The 18,190-nt window shown below is 45.5% G+C and overlaps 1 protein-coding gene across 3 annotated transcripts in view; it reads right to left on the bottom strand.

Moving 5' to 3' along the window:
- Positions 1 to 18,190, bottom strand: part of Invs (inversin) — a 133,259-nt gene that overhangs the window by 8,180 nt on the left and 106,889 nt on the right. For all 3 annotated transcript variants that reach the window (XM_057791028.1, XM_057791026.1, XM_057791027.1), the window contains exons 12-13: positions 16,159 to 16,371; positions 8,328 to 8,599 (exon numbers count right to left, since the gene is read on the bottom strand). In XM_057791028.1, coding sequence (XP_057647011.1) covers positions 8,328 to 8,599; positions 16,159 to 16,371 — 485 coding nt within the window. The remainder of the gene's footprint in view (positions 1 to 8,327; positions 8,600 to 16,158; positions 16,372 to 18,190) is intronic.

Consider the following 18,190-nt stretch of genomic DNA (forward strand, 5'->3'; position numbering starts at 1 on the left):
TTGCTTTCAAAAAAATAAAGGGATTCTGGATGCAGAAAAGAAAATTTGAAAGGCAGACTGACGAGGGCGTGAACTGAATCCACCAGTGTCCGCTGTCCAGCAATGGGGCAGGTCAGGGGTGGCCGTATTAGACACTTGGCTGTGTCGAAACAGAGCCTTGCAGGTAGAATGTGAACTGGAGTGGAGACCCTGCAAGCAGCCGGAGGCTCCCGAAAGACACAAGCCGCATTACAGTGTGCTTGCCAGCACCAGGAGATGAAGACCATGTGTCTCTACCTAGACTCTGGATGGGTGGAGTCTCCCTTGTGAACTTGAACCCAGTTTTGTATTCCATGTGGGTTCAGTGTGTATTTCTTAACCTTAGGACACATTAATATACAAACTGGTCTCAGGGTGAGGTATCCCAGGATGGCCCACAAAAAGCATAGGCAATATTGTTTTTGTGTGTCATGTCCTCAACTAAACATATGCACGGGGGTCTTCGGAAGGAGATTATCACGGTCCAAAATTATAAGGGGCACAAGGGCAGAGTCTGCCTTGAATGACAGTTAATATACAACATGGAGGGATTAGGTCTTCCAGAAGTTTGGTAAACATACATGAGATTAAAAATATGCAAAAAGATATGTCTGAAAAAAGTGAATGAAACACAAAACAAAAGCCCAATTCAATGAAGACAGCACCAACGTAAACATCAGGCAGGAACTTGGCTTCTGGGGAGGCAGAGTTGACACATGCCTCCACTGAGAATGGTGGAGATGCAGAACAAAAAGATACCATCCATAGGACGCGCTGAGGAGCCAGCAACAGAACAGGAAGAACTGAGACTCAGGTGGTTCTGGTGAGGAAGGCCTGTACAGATCCCAAGGTCTGAAGGTCAATTTTTCAGCCTAGAACCTGCTACTGGTTTGGGGCTGGGACGTAACAGCCCAAGGAGACAAGGTGAACTGGCAGTAGCCTAACAGCCGCCACACCTCAGCTCTGGGGCGGGATCACGGGATCTTGGATTGCTACTTCTCCCACTGTCAGTCTTTACTATCACCCCAGGTTTCAAGTTGTAATGTCAGTGTTTCCTTCTCAGCTGGAAATGTATGGGCTCATGAGTCAAGTCAGCAGAGCAATAGTAAGTGAGAAGAATAGATGAGATTACATGTTATAAACATCATCATGTACCATATGTGTGAGAATATCTGTTGTGCTCTGAATAAGAATGTCCCCCCATAGACCCATATATTTGAGCAGCTGGCCCCCAGTTTGGGAGCGGTTAGGAGATGTGGCCTTGTTGAAGAAGGTATGTCACTGAAGGTGGGTTCTGAGGTTTCAAAAGACTACAGTAATCCCAGTTAGCACTCTCTCTCTCTCTCTCTCTCTCGCTCTCGCTCTCGCTCTCGCTCTCCCTCTCTCCCCTCTAGCACCATGAATGTCTGCCCACCCGCTGTCATGCTCCCTGTCATGATGGCATGATGGCATGGACTGGCCCTCTGAAACTGTGAGCCAATCAACTCTATACATTGCCTTGGTCATGCTGTCTATTCACAGCAACAGGAAAGTAACTAAGACATAGATTCAGATAATGTTTCCAGAAATGGGTTTTAAAATAAGTGTAATTTAAAAAATTATTACACTTAGTGAGTGTGTTGTGAGGACAATTTGCAGAACTTCATTTTTCCTTCTACCATGTGGATTCTGGAGCTTGAACTCAAACTTGACAGCAAGCACTTTAACCCACTGATCCACCTCTCCAGCCAAACTATTCTTAGTTGTTATAGAAGGTTGTGTGTGTGTGTGTGGCACATGTACATGCATGCATGTTTTTCCTATATCTATTCAATTGTGCAAAGTAAACACAGAAAATATAACCCAGGAATAAAAACACATTTTCCCACGGGGTGAGGTGGGAATGGCCCCGTGGATGGGTACTGCTGCTCGTCTGTTAGCACTGTGAGGAACACGGGCAGCTGGAGAGCCTGTGGGACAACTCCCGCTGCTCACTGCTGGAGAGGGAAATGGCAGAGCCACCTGAAAGGGAGAGTGGCAGTTTCTCACAAAGCCAGCATGTGTTCCCTATTGCTGCTCGCTAGCTGTCTCACCTCTGCCCTCTCCAAAGAACAAACTCCCTCACACCTGCCATCATCACTGCCTTCACGGGGCCTGACACACACTTAGGTGAAGAGACACTCCTACCAGATTCCCAGAGGAAGATAAAGCAAATTTGGTATTTACCCAAGTAAGAACTCTCTCCACCTCCCCTAGGCAACTCTACTCTTGTGGCATTCTCCTACTTTCCAAGCCGCCACCACTGCCTGCGTACTGACCCCATCTGCTCCTTCTGATCCCCCTCCCCTCAGACACAGTCATCTTTTTGATGATTATGACTGATTCCATGCCCACAGCCTACATCTGTACAGTGCTGTAGAATGTCCTTAATCTACACGGCCTACCACATGGTGCTCAATACTTTCTGCACAAGGCATTATCTTCCCTTGTTACTTTAAGTTTATTTTACAATTTTTAAATTTGAGACAGGCTGGCCTTGAACTCTTGGTGATCCCTTCTGCCTCAGTTTATAAATGCTGGGATTACGGAGGTGAATCACTGCACTCTACTTCTGATGTGGGAGTGTCTTCTTTCTATCTGTTGCTTTCATTGGTTAATTAATAAAGAAAACTGCTTGGCCTGATAGGGCAGAATTTAGATAGGCGAGTAGACCGAACAGAATGCTGGGAAGAAGGGAAGTGAGCCTCTCCTCTCCAGGGCAGTCGCCATGGAGCCAGCCGCCAGGTCAGACATGCTGAATCTTTCCCGGTAAGCCACCACGTTCTGGTGCTACACAGATTATTAGAAATGGGTTAATCAAGATGTGAGAATTAGCCAGTAAGAGGCTAGAACTAATGGGCCAGGCAGTGTTTAAAAGAATACAGTTTGTGTGTTGTTATTTCGGGTAAAGCTAGCCGTGCGGGAGCTGGGTGGGCCGAAAAGCAGGCCTGCCCGCCTGTTACTACATACTCCTGTCTCATTAGGACCCTGAGGCTTGAAGACGTCACTAGCCTCATGTTACACAGCCAGTGAGTGGTGCGGTCTGTCCTGGTAGGTTTTTATTGTTGTTGCTAACTTGACACAAGCTAGAACTTCTTGAGAAGAGGAACCTCAAAAATGCCATCATCAGATTGCCTGCAGACAAATCTGTAGGGAATTTTCTTGATTGCTAATTGATGGAGAAGGGCCCAGCCAACTGGAGGCAGGTGGTATAAGAAAGCAGGATGACAAGCCGGGCATTGGTGGTGCACACCTTTAATCTCAGCACTTGGGAGGCCAAGGCACGTGGATCTCTGAGTTCAAGGCCAGCCTGGTCTACAGTACAAGTTCTAGGACAGACAGGGCTACACAGAGAGACCCTGTGTTGAAAAACCAAAAGCCAAAGGGAAAAGGAAGGAAGGAAGCAGATGAGCAAGCCAAGCACTGTTCCTCCATGCTGTTTGCTTCCATTCCTGTCTCCTAGTTCCTGCCTTGAGTTTCATCTCACATGTACAGAACTTGAAGCCCATCTGTGATGGGCTGAAAGGTGTAAGCTGAAATAAACCCTTTCTTCCCTATGTTGCTTTTAGACATGTGTTTAAAACAGCAAGAGAAACCCTACTAAGACAGAGTTCACATGTAAGCCCAAATCCATGCAACCAGCACACTCTGCATACAGTATATACCACACAGCAAGACATGCTGAGGCTTACCCTTCTTCAAAATACTCAGGTTCCTGATCCTTTTTGTTTTTTTAAAAAATGATTTCTAATTGTTCGTATGTGGGGAAGGTGGGAGTGGGGAGTGGTGCAGTGCCCATGTGTGCAGTGCCAAGGAGGCCAGGAAAAGGGTCAGGTCCCTGGAGCTGTGAGCCCCTTCAGTGTGGGTGCTGGGAACCTGAACTCTGATCCTTTGTGAGGACCGTCCAGTCCCATGCAGCCATCTCTCTAACCCCTAGTGACCCTTCTGAGGAGGCCATGCTGGGTGCTTTGCAAGGCAATTAAGCTCCTCTGTTCCCTGAGTCAGTAAGGCTGGGCAGCGGGAACAGAGGCACCGGTACTTCCCACTTGCTGGATGCTCCCATTTCAAGGTGTGTGCTGCCTACTCCCGTTAGATGAGTAAACCCAACCCTTCTCAATGTGACCCAACAACATGAGCTGTAGTGTCTTTTGTCCAGTGATGTGGGGCCTCCTGAGAACCCCACGAAAATAGCATCTACCTTCCCCATTTGTATTGTGGCCTCTTGGGCAGGTGAACAGGGTCAAAGTTGTGAAATGGGAGCTCCATTTCCTTCCAGTGCAAACAGCGTCATTAGCCTCCTGTCCAGCTCTGGGAGAAGGCAACACAGAGACCCTGTCTGCATATCTGAATCTACTTCTTCATAAAAGCTCCATATTAGGGCGTCACTTCCTATTTTCAAATGAGCAAGAATTCCCTTATCTCAGACTTGTTCCAAAACAGCAACTTTCAGACTTGTTTGACAATGGTTTATACCAAGAAGTAACTGTGGCCTAATGTACATCCTTATGTACATGTATTCATGACTGTGCACAGACATAACTAAAGCATGGTGCTTTAGAACATGCAATGTTCTTTTAGCTATATTTTTTATTTGTGTGTGTGTGTGTGTGTGTGTGTGTGTGAGAGAGAGAGAGAGAGAGAGAGAGAGAGAGAGAGAGAATGAATATGAATATGCAGCAGTGTATGCTAAGGCAAGGGTGTGGAAGTCAGATAATCCCTTGAAGGAGTAAAGTCTCTCCTGTCCTTTGGGTCCCAAGCATGAACGCAGGTTGTTAGGCTTGGAGGCAAGCACCTTCGCCTCTGAGCCATGAAAGCTGAGGCAATCCTCCTACTCGAGCTTCATGAGCGCCAAGATAACAGGTTTATGCTCTGGGTCCAGCCTATGTGCAATGTTTTATGCATACACACACACACACATACACACATACACACACACACACATGCGCGCTCTTCTATTGCAGGCTACACTCCATATACCACATAACAGAAGGAATACGTTACAATAGCAAATACCATAATCTGGTCCAAACCATGCATGAGAAGCCCAGCTAGACGCAGTGTGACTAAGGGACAGAAGAAATGCTGATCAGAACCTGAAGAAGTGCGCAGTGTTCGAGGTCTGAGGCCACCTATCATGACCCTGTCCATTCACAGCTCATCTGCTGGCTCTAGAGTGAGCTGACCAGCACCACCCTGCCCATGCAGTCACTGTCTGGAGAGCAGCACAGCCCTGTCTACCTGAGGCTCCAGGTCAGAGTCAGAGCTCACATTCCTGGGTAATCGGTGCTGTGCTCACTGCTGGAGGAGAGAATCTGGTGACATGGTTCTCAGCCTTGCCTGCTAATTCAGCACTACAGGGTACAGTGTCGGCTAAGAGCTTCTCTGCTAAATGAATGCTTGCATGACTCAGTGGACTGAGCAGAGAAGCTCATCTTGCCACAGAAATGGGTTTCTCTTACAGCACATGCCCACTAAAGACTCCTACTCCACCTGAACAAGACCCATCAGATGTGGCTATTCTGTTCTCACACTACGGTTGGGATTCAGGCATGTGGGAACATGGATAATACATCTTTATTTATACATATTTATAAATAAACACATTTATTTATATGTCTGAATTAGAAGAGTCCCACTCTGGGAACTTCCAACACATCTGGACTTCAAGCCTGATATGATCGTTGGAATAAGATTTGGGGTCTGAGATAAAAGTAAGACCACTTCTTCTATCAGAAACACGTGAACAAGCTGTGCCCCAGGTGGAGCTGTGGCAGACTACGCAACAGTTTCTCTCATGCCAGAGTGCACACCATTGAGTCTGAGTTGGTCCCATAACTCTCACTGATCCGCAAGCATGGTATGTCCATTCTACAGCCTGTTTCTAAGGAGGTTTTGGAGTTTTTGCTTTTGTTTCCTAGGAACACTGTGAAGGGTGCCAGTCTAGCTTGCTGGAGGATGGAAGGGACATGCAACAGGGTCATGGAATCCCAAGTGACAGTGGCACTGCTGCCAGACATGTGAGGCGTGTCTAAGACAATGCAATCCAATCTGCTCTCTGTCTGAGGGAAGCCATAAGGACAAGGCCTTTGGAAACCTGCAAAGGAATTGGTAAACCACAGAATTCTGGGAAACGATGAGCTGGTGCTCTAAGCCACTTAGCTTCGGTGTGACGTGTCCTATAGCAGCAACAATCCAGTATTTACAGATCTTGCAGTCTGGTGGGAAAAGTAGACAAAGTCGCCAGGAGTAACAGTGATGCTGATGTATAGGGGAGGCCAGGAGAGGGGTGGAGCACAGAACACGGAAGTGTGGCCTTGTTCAGAGGGGTGATAGGGTTGGACTAGAGAAGAAGCACTTTTCATTCATACAGAAAACAGAGAAAATGTCACCTGACAGGGCCCTAAGAAAGAACCCAAGGAATTTAACATGGCAGCTAATCAGTGCCCATGATGTGGGCACTGTACTTGGGCTTATGGTGTTGACACACGGACACTGAATGGAACCCCAGAAATGTTTAGGCCTTTACGTACGGTGAGATTAGCAGTTTGGCTTAATACCAGTACCAGTTACTAAAGATTTATAGGTCACGGGCTAGTATAAATCCTATAGAATGTTTTCTTTCTATCTATAACGTTCACTTTAAAGCTAAGGAAACTGAGATCCAGAGAGACAGACTGGATTTCCCAAACAAGTGACTAAGTGACAGCAAGACCTCAGAGAACTTTTCATAATAATTTCTACTAAGATATTTGCTTTTTAAAAACCATATCAGCACTAGCCTGTAACTTTGGGAGGCTCTCATTAATCTCTAGTTAGGAGAGCAGTTCAAAGGGCTTCAACTGGTTTGTGCAAACACTGTGGTCCATGACAAATACCTACTTTTCCGGGAGTTTAGAATTATGGATACACTAAGCTGAGGTGCCTTTGTAAAATCATGACCTCCTAGGCTCAAGGGAGTTTTTCTGGAAGAAAAAAGGTTGTGAAACTGGTCATTACAATTTGCTGCTGAAGTAAAACTCAGTGTGTGTGTGTAACTTTCCCAGAACCTTTGCATGGAGAAGTTTTTCCTTGCTGGTTTTGCTGTGGGTATTGTAACATATGTCACAGCTCTGAGGACACTCCACTCCCGAATCCTGTATATTTCTCCCAGTAACTGACCACATCAAAGAGTCTTGGGGACTCTTGGCACCAGATGAACTACAACACAGAGAAGACAAATCAGAAACCCATGGTGAGATAAACTTTTGAAAACTAAAGATATTGAAAGCATCTTGAAAACAGAGAAATGACATGCTACCCAGGAATGTTTCCATGGAGGACCAATGTGTATGACAATGGTTTTTCTCATCTCAAACCAAGGGACCCAGAAGGAAGTGACATAATATGGTAAAAGAACTGCCAAGCACGGATCTAATGTGGCTTCTTGGGAACTCAAAACAAGGGAAAATGCCATGACTATGCTGCTGGTAGACCGTAAAGATTAGCTACAGAAAGCTCTTCAACCACAAAGAAAATGACACGAATAGGAATCTTAGAGCATCAGGAAGAAGGGATAACAACAGAAGGATAGAAATATGTGTATCTAAATTAGCTTTCTTTATGACTTTAATAAATTATATTTGATGACTGAAATAAAAATTATAACATCTGATCTTCACCAATGATATTTATTTAAAGGTTTGTTTTTATTATTTTAAAAATTAAGTATGTATATACTTAATATATTACTAATATATATAATTCCATATTATTATACTTAGTATATACTTTATATATACATGCATGCACATATACACATGTGTGTGTATGTATATATGTGTGTGTGTGTAACTGTGTGTCAGTGGGTGGGGATATGTAAGTGTGAATGCAAGTACCCATGAAGCACAGAAGACAGAGCCGGATCTTCCGGAGCTGGAATGTCAGGGGATTCTAAGCAACCTGATGTGGGTAGCCCCAGAAATGGTATTAAAAGTGGTAGGGCTACCTAGTGAAAGAGTAGTCTGAATGTTTCACTCAGTGGTAACATGTTGCTGTTAGCAGACTGAAGCAAGTTACATACGCAACACCCAGAGCCATAGTGTCAAAACTAGATCAAAGAAATATACTCAAAACCCCGACAAATTAGTTAAGCTAGAATCCCAAAGTGTTCCAGTAAACGTCAGCAACACGAGAAGAGAGAAAGCGAAGACAGAACCACAGAGCGCGCTGCAGCAGGTCTCAGGTCTGCCCTACTAACTGCCTGGCAAAGCCCGCTCTACGGGTTGACGATGGATAGCACAGGCCACACTTACCATTTGGCTTTCTGTAGGCTGTTCCCTGAAGGTCTGAGGAAGAATCCTTATGGGAAGCTCTGCCTGGACACTGACCTGGAGACCTGCTGTGCTCTGGGTCAGCGGCCTGGATTGTGTGGCCAGCAGGTGGTTGTTTGCTAGGGCCCGCACTCTGCTTGCTGGGCTTGCTCTGGGGGCTGGGTGGACAGGGGAGAATGTGGGGACTGGGGTCTGTGCTTTGCAGCTCTTTTTGCTGTTCAGCTTCTTTCCTCTTGTTTTCCTCCTCCCGTTTTCTGGAAACAAACCCAAAGAAGAAAAAGTCAAAAGGGCCTCAACTGCTTGAGAGTCTTCAAGAGAACTGAAATGTTGGGAAGAACTGTTACACCACAGGATGGTTGTGGATAAACACTTTCTATGGTGGGCCTCCCCTCTAAGTATGATAGCAGCCACCTCCTTGTCCCAGGCCTTACAGAGTGTAGCCTGAAACCATCAGGCAGATTACTCTGTGTAGCTGAGACATAAACAGTCAAGCTAGGTTACTAGAATGTGTAATTTACCAATCATGTGGGCCCTGGAACTAACCACAACTCCGCTCCTTTCTCTCCTGCTCCAGAAAGCAGAGCAGAATGCCACCGAGACCACAGGGACTGCCTTGACTCAGCTCTGCCCGTAAAAAAGACCGTCACAAATGGAAAAGATACTTGCAGGCAACCTCAGAGCTCGAGCCAAAGAGCCAAGCAAAACCCTTTGCAAGTGGGGCCCCTGTGATGATCTTTAAAAGCCAGACACGAGCAGTGCACTGGGGGGCTCAGCTCAGCCTTTGAGCAGCAATGTAAAAGAAGCCGGTCAACTTGGCCAGATTACATGTAACCAATACCAGTAAAGCATGCCTCTGAGCATTCTGTGATGGTGGTTTTGAGAGACAGTGAGATACTGTAGTCTCTGTCTAATGAATGCATCGTTCTCTTGATGATCTTATTGCAGTGAGCTGAAAGGTAGAGGTGGGGCCCAGCTGGAGGAGGCAGGTAACTGGAGGTGGGCATTTGAAGCTATAATTGCCCCTCCCCTTTCTGTTCATTCTCCCTACTTCTTGGCTGCTATAATGTGGGCTGCTGTGCGCCACCACACCCTCCCCACCAGCAAGGACGGGTTGCACTGAAACCATGAGCCAAAATTCTATTTCCTCAGTCATTTTGGTCACAGCAGCACAGAAGTAACCAATACAGTGTCCAGCGATTCCTTCTGACAAAGGGGGAAACTAAGGCATAGAAGGCATGTCCAACGTGTAGCCACTGGGCTGCACTTCAGGATAGCTATGAATGTGGTCAAACACAATTGTGTATAACAATGTCATGCCACAATCTCAAAAGGTTAGGGCCGGCGAGATGGCTCAGTGGATAGAGGTGCTTGCTATGCAAGCCTGAGAACCACAGTTCAATCCCAGGGACCCACATGCTGCAGAAGGAGAAGACTGACCCCTCAAAGTTATCAGCTGACCCCACATATGCACCAAGGTGTGCACATCTACACACACATAGCATGAACACACATGAGATGGGGGAAGAGACTATACAGCTCTAGAGAAGGCCAAATGAGACATCTCGGAACCACTGCACGGGCAGTTACAGAATATTTATTTATTACATTCATGCTGTATGCTGCGTGTTGTAAGGCACTGGAGATATGAAGACAAAACACAATCCCTGCTCTTAAGGAACTGACAGTCGAGTGGGGGAACCAGATCCACATCCTAATGCAGACGGGAGGGAGGTCTTGGGGGGATGAGTGCCACAACCGAGGTGTCTGCACAGAGATAAGGGGATGCAGGAGGTAGACGCTAATTAGACAGAGGCAGGGAAAGACTTCTTCTGAAGAATGTCAGAGGAGGGAAGAGTGGAAAGAGAGGTTATTCTGGTCCAAGGGAAGAACATGAGCAAGACTTGAACCCTGCTCGCACCCAGGCTTTGACTGACAAGACATCTCTAGTGCTTGCTGTGATTTTAAATTTCCCTTCTACAGTACCTTGAGAGATGACAACTGAGCTCCCGCTGGAACATTCCAGTGAGCAGACCTGACTACAGCATGAGACAGAGGCTTGGCTGTAACCTTTCCCGCTGCTGTTGCTCAGTGTCTGGGGTCTGTCAGCCTCTATCTCTTCACTGTCTCTGAACAACAGGTGGAGTAGTATTTGGTCTTTAACGTCCTCTCCAGGGAATAAGAAAATGTTGCGTGTCTGGGACCTTTGGCTTATTGAACGTTAGAGCTGGAAAGGCCTCAGACATTCAGTCCAGGTAAAAAAAAACTCTCATGACTTACCAGTCACTTTGATAATGAGAGTAAAAAATCTGTAACTCTTCTTTCCCCAAAATGAATATATACTCTTGACATATGAAATGCTGTCTATGGTATGAGGGCATTCCTAGAACCTTGCAGTCCACCTGATTAAGGAAACTTTTGAGGCTCTGAGGCACTGGGTTGCACGAAGGAGACCACAGAAGTAACTCCTCATGGATTAGATGACTGTGTGAGCAAAAGAGTGGGACACACAGCCCAGCCTTGAAGAGAGGCTGATGAACTGGGGGTACAGAGGAGCAGGCTGCAAAGCCCAGCCCTGAAGAGAGGCTGATGAACTGGGGGTACAGGGGAGCAGGCTGCAAAGCCCAGCCCTGAAGAGAGGCTGATTAACTGGGGGGTACAGGGGAGCAGGCTGCAAAGCCAAGCCCTGAAAAGAGGCTGATGAACTGGGGGTACAGGGGAGCAGGCTGCTAAGCTCAGCCCTGAAGAGAGGCTGATGAACTGAGGGGTACAGGGGAGCAGGCTGCAAAGCCCAGCCCTGAAGAGAGGCTGATGAACTGGGAGGTACAGGGGAGCAGGCTGCAATAAGATCTACTGTCAAACCAAAGGATGTCTGTGGCAGGGATGGGAGTGTCATGAGCACTCTTCAGAGTTTGTGAGAAAACATTTAGAATTTTTCCTTTGTCTTTAAGGGGTAGCTTCAAGGGAAAAAACACCCTCAGGGGGCTGGGGCGATGGTCAACAGTTAAAAGCATATACTGCTCTTGCAGAGAACACGGAGTTTGGTTCCTGGCACCCAATCAGGAAGTTCACAACCGCTTATAACTCCAAACCCAGGGTATCCTATGCCTCTTTGGTCTCAGAGGGCCCTTGTACTCATATGCACACACTCAGACACAGGCACACGTACATACATAAAACCTAACAGAATTTAACAAGAAAGAAATGAAGTGTCAGACACAAACCTCATTGATGGAATGTACTGTCTCGGGAGAGACAACATTCCCTATTATTTCATTTTTTTTGGAGGACACAGAACTCCTTGTAGAAAGGATTTAAGCATCCAAAGAACTTGCCTAGGTGGTCAGACTGGACTTACCTGTGTAACTCTACAAGGTGATCTCATACACTAGACAGAAGGAAGCTCAGGTCTCTCAGTGGGGTCAGTAAGGAAGAACAGAAAGTTTGAAATGCCCAAACATCAAATCCAAAGGTTGTGGGGTTGTAATGGAGAGAAAAGAGACTTGGAGACAACACTGGTATTCAAGAACGACAGCTAGTGTAGTAAAGTGGTGTGCCAGTGACCTGACGTGTTGTCAGGCGACCAAGCATGGCAAAGTGGAAATGCCCAGTGGATCAGAGTTATAGGGGACAATGGTGTGAGGCTGATTAAGGGTTTTCTAGAGTGGTGATCTAATTAAAAATATTTTTTTGGGATATCTATGTTGCCTACACAGGTCTTGAAGTCCTGGACTTGTATGACCCTTCTGCATCATTCTCCGGAGTAGCTGGAACTACTGGTTTGACTCTAATTTAATTTCTAATAATGGGCACATTTTTTTTTAGTGGAAAACAGTATAGCATGTGCAGAAGTCAGAAGAGTAGGGCTGAGCTCAGTCTGGAGATGGTACAACTCAAAAGATGGAGGAAGGAAGAGTGAGGGAGATGAGAGCGAAATAAAACCCCATACAAAGGAGGCTTCAAGGAAGATGGGTGATTGACATAACAGGGCTCCACCTAAGTCTGATTTCCACTCTATGCTCTGGCAGGGAAATTATAGTATGTTTATTTTGGCAGCAACATAGTGTCCTATGAGTTATGAAGTGCTTTTAAATTAGTATGGGTATTTCTTAAATAGGACTTTCTAAAATACCTCTTAGAAAGTATATCTGTAATTTTCGTCTCTCCCAACTTCTCCATCATGATTTAGAGATCACTTTCCTGCGTGTTTAATGAACACTTGCTCACTTTACAAACGTGATTCCTGATGTCCAAACATGGTTAAATAAGAAATGGACATTGAGATAATGGCATGTGCCTGACACACTTTCATTAAAGATTCAGCAGCAGAATTCTGGGTTTTAGTTCTGAAGTCAAAATCTCTCAAAATCTCAAAGACAAATCAAACAACAACTCAGAACTTAAGAAATACCTGTTGAGAGTTAAAATGAAAATGAGAGCAGTCTCCAAGACCTTCTCCTGGGGGTCTACACACAGCTGAGTGCAGGGGGTGGGGTCTACACAGTCTGAGTGCAGGAAGTGGGGTCTACACAGCTGAGTGCAGGGGGTGGGGTCTACACAGTGATGAACACAGGAGGTGGGGTCTACACACAGCTGAGTGCAGGGGGTGGGTGTCTTAGTTAGGGTTTCTACTGCTGTAAAGAGACACTATGATCACCACAAATCTTATAAAGGAAAACATTTCATTGGGGTTGGCTTACAGTTCAGAGGTTTAGTCCATTATCATCATGGTGGGAAGCATAGCAGCAGGCAGGCAGACATGGTGCTGGAGAAGGAGCTGAGAGTTCTACATCTGGATCAGTAGGCAGAAGTGAGAGAGAAACACACACACACACAGACACTGGGCTTGACTTGAGCACATAAAACTTCAAAGACCCACCCCCATTGACATGCTTCCTCCAACAAGGTCACACCTACTAATAGTGCTGCTCCCTATGGGCCTGTGGGGGCATTTTCACTGAAACCACTACAGTGGGGGTCTACATAAAAATGAGTGTGGAAGTTAGTGGGGTCCACACAAGGATGAGTGGGGAGATGGGGTCCACACAAGGATGAGTGGGGAGGTGACAGCTGAATGCTATGAACTCAGCTTCCAACACTGACACCAGTGAAGGTATGTCTGTGAATGAGGAACAGTAGAAGACACTGCGGCTTTCGCCGGTTTGTTAAGCTGTAGCATGATCACAAGCAAGCCTAGCGACCATTTAAAAGAGTCCCCGAATGTTAACTTCAGAAGCTAAAAATTAAAAATAAAATTTTCTTCCATGGTAGAGGACCTCATTGGAATGACAATGAGAGAGAGAGAGCTGGTCTGGCATTTTCTAAAATTTCCTTTCTGTTTCAGGCCTCTGGCCTAGGATACTGAAGTAGATGTTAGGAAAAGAAAAAATTGAGAAGTACAATGCTTGTTTAAGGATGCCAGTGCTTCAAAATTTATTCTCTCTACAGGAGATTGCACAGTGCTGAGTCCCCTGCTCTGCACTGACTTAACAGTATGTACATCCACACTTGGGGTCCCCCTGGGAGAGGAAGAAGAGGCTCTAGTGAAAACTTGGGAGTCTCCTCAGACCTGAAGAATGCCCCAAATCATGTAGTCTACCTTCTCACTTATCACTGATGAAGAAGTTGTGGCCCAGAGAGAAACGCTGTCTTGATTAGGCTGGTCTTGCACCCTGCTGTCCCCTACACTACCACCCCTTTTACTGTGCTGGGAAGGGAGTATGGGTTAGAGTGAAGACAACCTGTTTTGAGGACATACAGTCTCAGCCACACAGCCTTTGCAGAGCTGCACTTCATATTCAGGTGTGTATGACTGAAATCTGCAGCCAAATGCTCTACCACTGAGTGCTACCCTGTTTTATAACTTATTTTTATTTCATGTTCATTAGTGTGCATGTATGTCTGTGTGACGGTGTCAGAAGCACCTGGAACTGGAGTTACAGAAAGGTGTGAGCTGTCATGTGGGTGCTGGAATCGAACCCGGGCCCTCTGGAAGTACAGCCAGTACTCTTAACTGCTGAGTCATCTCTCCAGCCCCATGACTGAGTTCTGGAGAAAGATCCTTACATACTAAACTGGAATATATGGGACCATCAGCAGGAGAAAATACAGTACTCTCTATAGTTTTGTTTCCTTTAGTTTTTGCTTCCTACTGTGAGCCGGGGACTAAAACTCTAGAACCAGGAGAAAACTCAAGAGACAACCATTTCCCAAGTTTTAGATTCGAGCCATCTGGGCAACCTTGTGTCCTGAGGATCACTGCCACTGTGCCTGTTTAAGTACGCATGCTCACTAATGCCTCTGAAGCACAGGGGCACAAAGGCTAAAAGTTCAGCTTTGCCACAGAGGGCTTTTGTTAAGTAAAAGGTTTAAAAATGTGTTTTGAGAGAGAAAGAGACCAGATTCTGGTAGCTTTCATTATGCTCTATTGTTGGGTGGTTCTATTGTATTACTGTTTTAATTCCTTATTGAGTCTAACACATAAGAAACTCTTTCTCATGGTCATAAATGAACAAGAAAAAGCAGCATGTCCTGATACTGCTCAGCTCATAACAGTGTCACATTCTGGACAGATCATGCTAACATCAAATATCCTAAGACACCTAGTGAACACCAGAGTTAGTGACGTGGGGCAACATACAGCTTTTGAAGGCTGTGGGAGTGGAAACTCATTGCATAATGATATGAGAGTCTCGTACTAGGAAAATATCAAATGCCATGGTATTGTTTCTGACTCCTGAATTCATCTCTTTCACATCTTAGGTCCAAAGCTACAAGTTGAACTACCATAGTCTGTGTTGTAGGGTAGTGCTTTTATACACTGTAAAGATTTGTCACTCGTATTGGTTTAGTAAAATTCTGACTGGCCAGTAGCCAGGCAAGAAGTAAAGGTGGGGCAACCAGACTAAAGAATTCTGGGAAAAGGAAAGGCCAGATGCAGTTGCCACCCCAACACAGAGGAAGCAAGATGAGAATGCTGTACCAAGCCATGTGGTTAAACACAGGCAAGAATTATGGGTTAATTTAAGTTGTAAGAGATAGCTAGGAATATGCCTGCCCTATTGACCAAACAGTACTGTAATTAATATAGTTTCTGTGTGATTATTTGGGTCTGAGTGGCCAGGAAAACAAAAGCACAACCTCTGTTTACAAATGGCACCTCTATTTCTTTGGGACTGAATGGTTGCGGAACCAGGTGGGACAGAAACTTCCCTCTACAGGGAGGTGCACAGGTGGTTGTGCACACTTATTCCCAGCACTCAGGAGGCAGAGGCAGAGGCAGGCAGTTTTCTGTGACTTCCAGGCATCTGATCTACATAGGAGACTTTCTCAAAAACAAACAAACAAATAGACAAACAAAAAAAAGAAATGTTGCACATGGTACATGACATACCTGTAATTCATGGCTGGGGAGGTGGACACAGGCAGATCCTGGGGAATAACTAACCAGCCAGCCAGGCTAATCTACTTAGCAAGCTTCGGGTGCTTTTGGGACTCTCTCAAAAAGCACATGGACGGCACCTAAAGCAGGACACTCGAGGCTGTTCCTTGGCTTCTACAAGCCAAGAGAGGCAAGAAACTAAGTTCTTCCTTGGTGGCTTACTCTAGGTGGCAATCTCACCCTAACTTCCTGCCAAGGCTGCAGCGACTACAACAGGGATGGATCTAGCGGAGTAATGGATGTCCTTGGAAGACAGAGGGGAAGGCAGAGCGAGAAGGTGACAGAGGAACGGATTCCCCAGAGAGTTCCGGCCCCTCCCACCTTCTGCCTGGCTTCACTTCTCAGCTGAGGGTGACCCATGTGGCTTACACTTACTTAGCTGCAGCATCTTTTCTCAGCTGCTCATGTTTCATGAGGAGGTTCTTCCGGTCTCGGAAGGCTTTTCTGACCTTGTATCCTTTGTAGACAGCTTGGATTTTGAAGGCAGCAATGTCTTGTATAGCTGCGATGGACAGGGCACCATGTTCCAGCATGAACTGGATCACCTCATGGCGCTCACCAAGCAATGCATAGTCAAGGGGTGTGTACCTGAAACAAGAGGAAGATTGGTTTTGAACGGACTGTGATTCAAGGCACAGGGAAACTCTACTAGCATCTAGTAGAAAGATGCTCATTCTACTATGGGCTATTTCCCAACCTCCCTGCTCTTTTTTTTTTCTCTATGGAGAAACAAAACAACACAAGAGGCTGCAGGCTCACTTTTGTGTAGCTGGGCTCTGGGAGCTGGCTCACCAGCTAAGAGCAGTGGTTCTCAACCTTCCTAATGCTGTGACCCTTTAATACAGTTCCTCATGTTGTGGTGACCCCCAACCATACAATTATTTCACTGCTACTTCCTAACTGTAATTTTGCTACTGTTATGAATTGTAATGTAAATATCTGATATGCAGGATACCTGATATGTGACCCCTATGAATGGGTCATTTGACCCCGAAAGGGGTTGTGACCCACAGGTTGAGAACTGCTGAACTAGAGGCTATGAAAACACATGACTCCTTCTCTTTCTCCCAAGTGCCAACTGATTCCCTACACCTGTTTGAAAAGGTTCTCTGAATTATTTTTCTGTAATTACTGATTGGTGCTTATGAGAAGAGGCCTATTTCCAGACAGGGGAGATTGATTCCATGATACAGAGGGTCACTGCAAGTCACTGCAGGTAATTGGATTGTTTCTGAGATAAGGTTTCTCCACATAGTCATTAAAGGTATATGTGACCATGCCAATCTAAAGAGAGACTTGTATATTGCTTCATATACCAAAATAGTGCAGATGGAGCAAGGGTCTACACATGCCGGTACTGGAAGATCCATGAAAGACTAAAGGAGACTCTAACAGTAAACAGGAAGTCCTTTCTAAAAAAGTGTTATGAAACTTAAAAATCATAAAAGACTAGTAAATGTGACTAAATAATTAAAAATTACAGGGAAATCATCATTTAAAAGAGATTAATGAGTATATTATTTAAATAATACATTGAAGTTGGTTGTTTTACTCTTTGGAGGGCTGCCACCCAGCTCCCAAACAAATATGCAGAGACTTACTCTTATTTACGAATGTCTTAGCTTGACTTATTTCTAGCCAGTTTTTCTTAACTTAAATCATCCCATCTACCTTTTGCCTCAGGGCCTTTACTTTTCTCTAGTTTCTATGTCTTTCTTTCCTCCTTACTTTGTGGCTAGTTGTCTAGCTGAGTGGCTGGCCCCTGGCAACCTCCTCTCCTTCTCCTTTTCTTGCTTCTCCTTTTTCTCTCTCCTTCCTTTTATTCTCTTTACCTGCCAGTCCTGCCTGTTTATCTCTCCTGACTAGTTACTGAACATTTAGCAAAGTAACACAGCTTTACAGAATTAAACAAATGCAACATAAAAGAATGCAACACATCTTTGCATCATTAAACAAATATTCCATAGCATAAGCAAATGTAACGCATCTTTAACTAACATTCCACAACAGTGCATATTTGAAGACTTGAGATGGAGGAAAAGGACCAAGACTGAAGTAAAATAATCTCCCACTGAGGGCAGTAATGTCACTTCTAACCACAGACTTGATCTTTTGGGGTCTTAGCTAAAGAAATGCCTGGGGAAAGTGGATGGTGACTGGAAAGGTGCTTGCCCTGTGTCCAGCATGCAGAAGCAGTCCCTGCATGCCAGCTGCTGCTCAGGACCCACACTGCAGCAGGGTTTATGATGCTGCATTAGCCTGCCATGAACACTTCCATAGAGCCCACGCTCAGAGTTACCCAGCAACAACTGCACACTGAGGTCAGGCCCACCGGGCGATTGAGGTCGTGGTGCAGTCATAAACCATGAGCTAGCTTAAGTGGGAAAGGAGATGGTTATAGGGATGG

The sequence above is a fragment of the Chionomys nivalis genome, chromosome 16, assembly GCF_950005125.1.
Source record: "Chionomys nivalis chromosome 16, mChiNiv1.1, whole genome shotgun sequence".
Lineage (NCBI taxonomy): Eukaryota > Metazoa > Chordata > Mammalia > Rodentia > Cricetidae > Chionomys > Chionomys nivalis.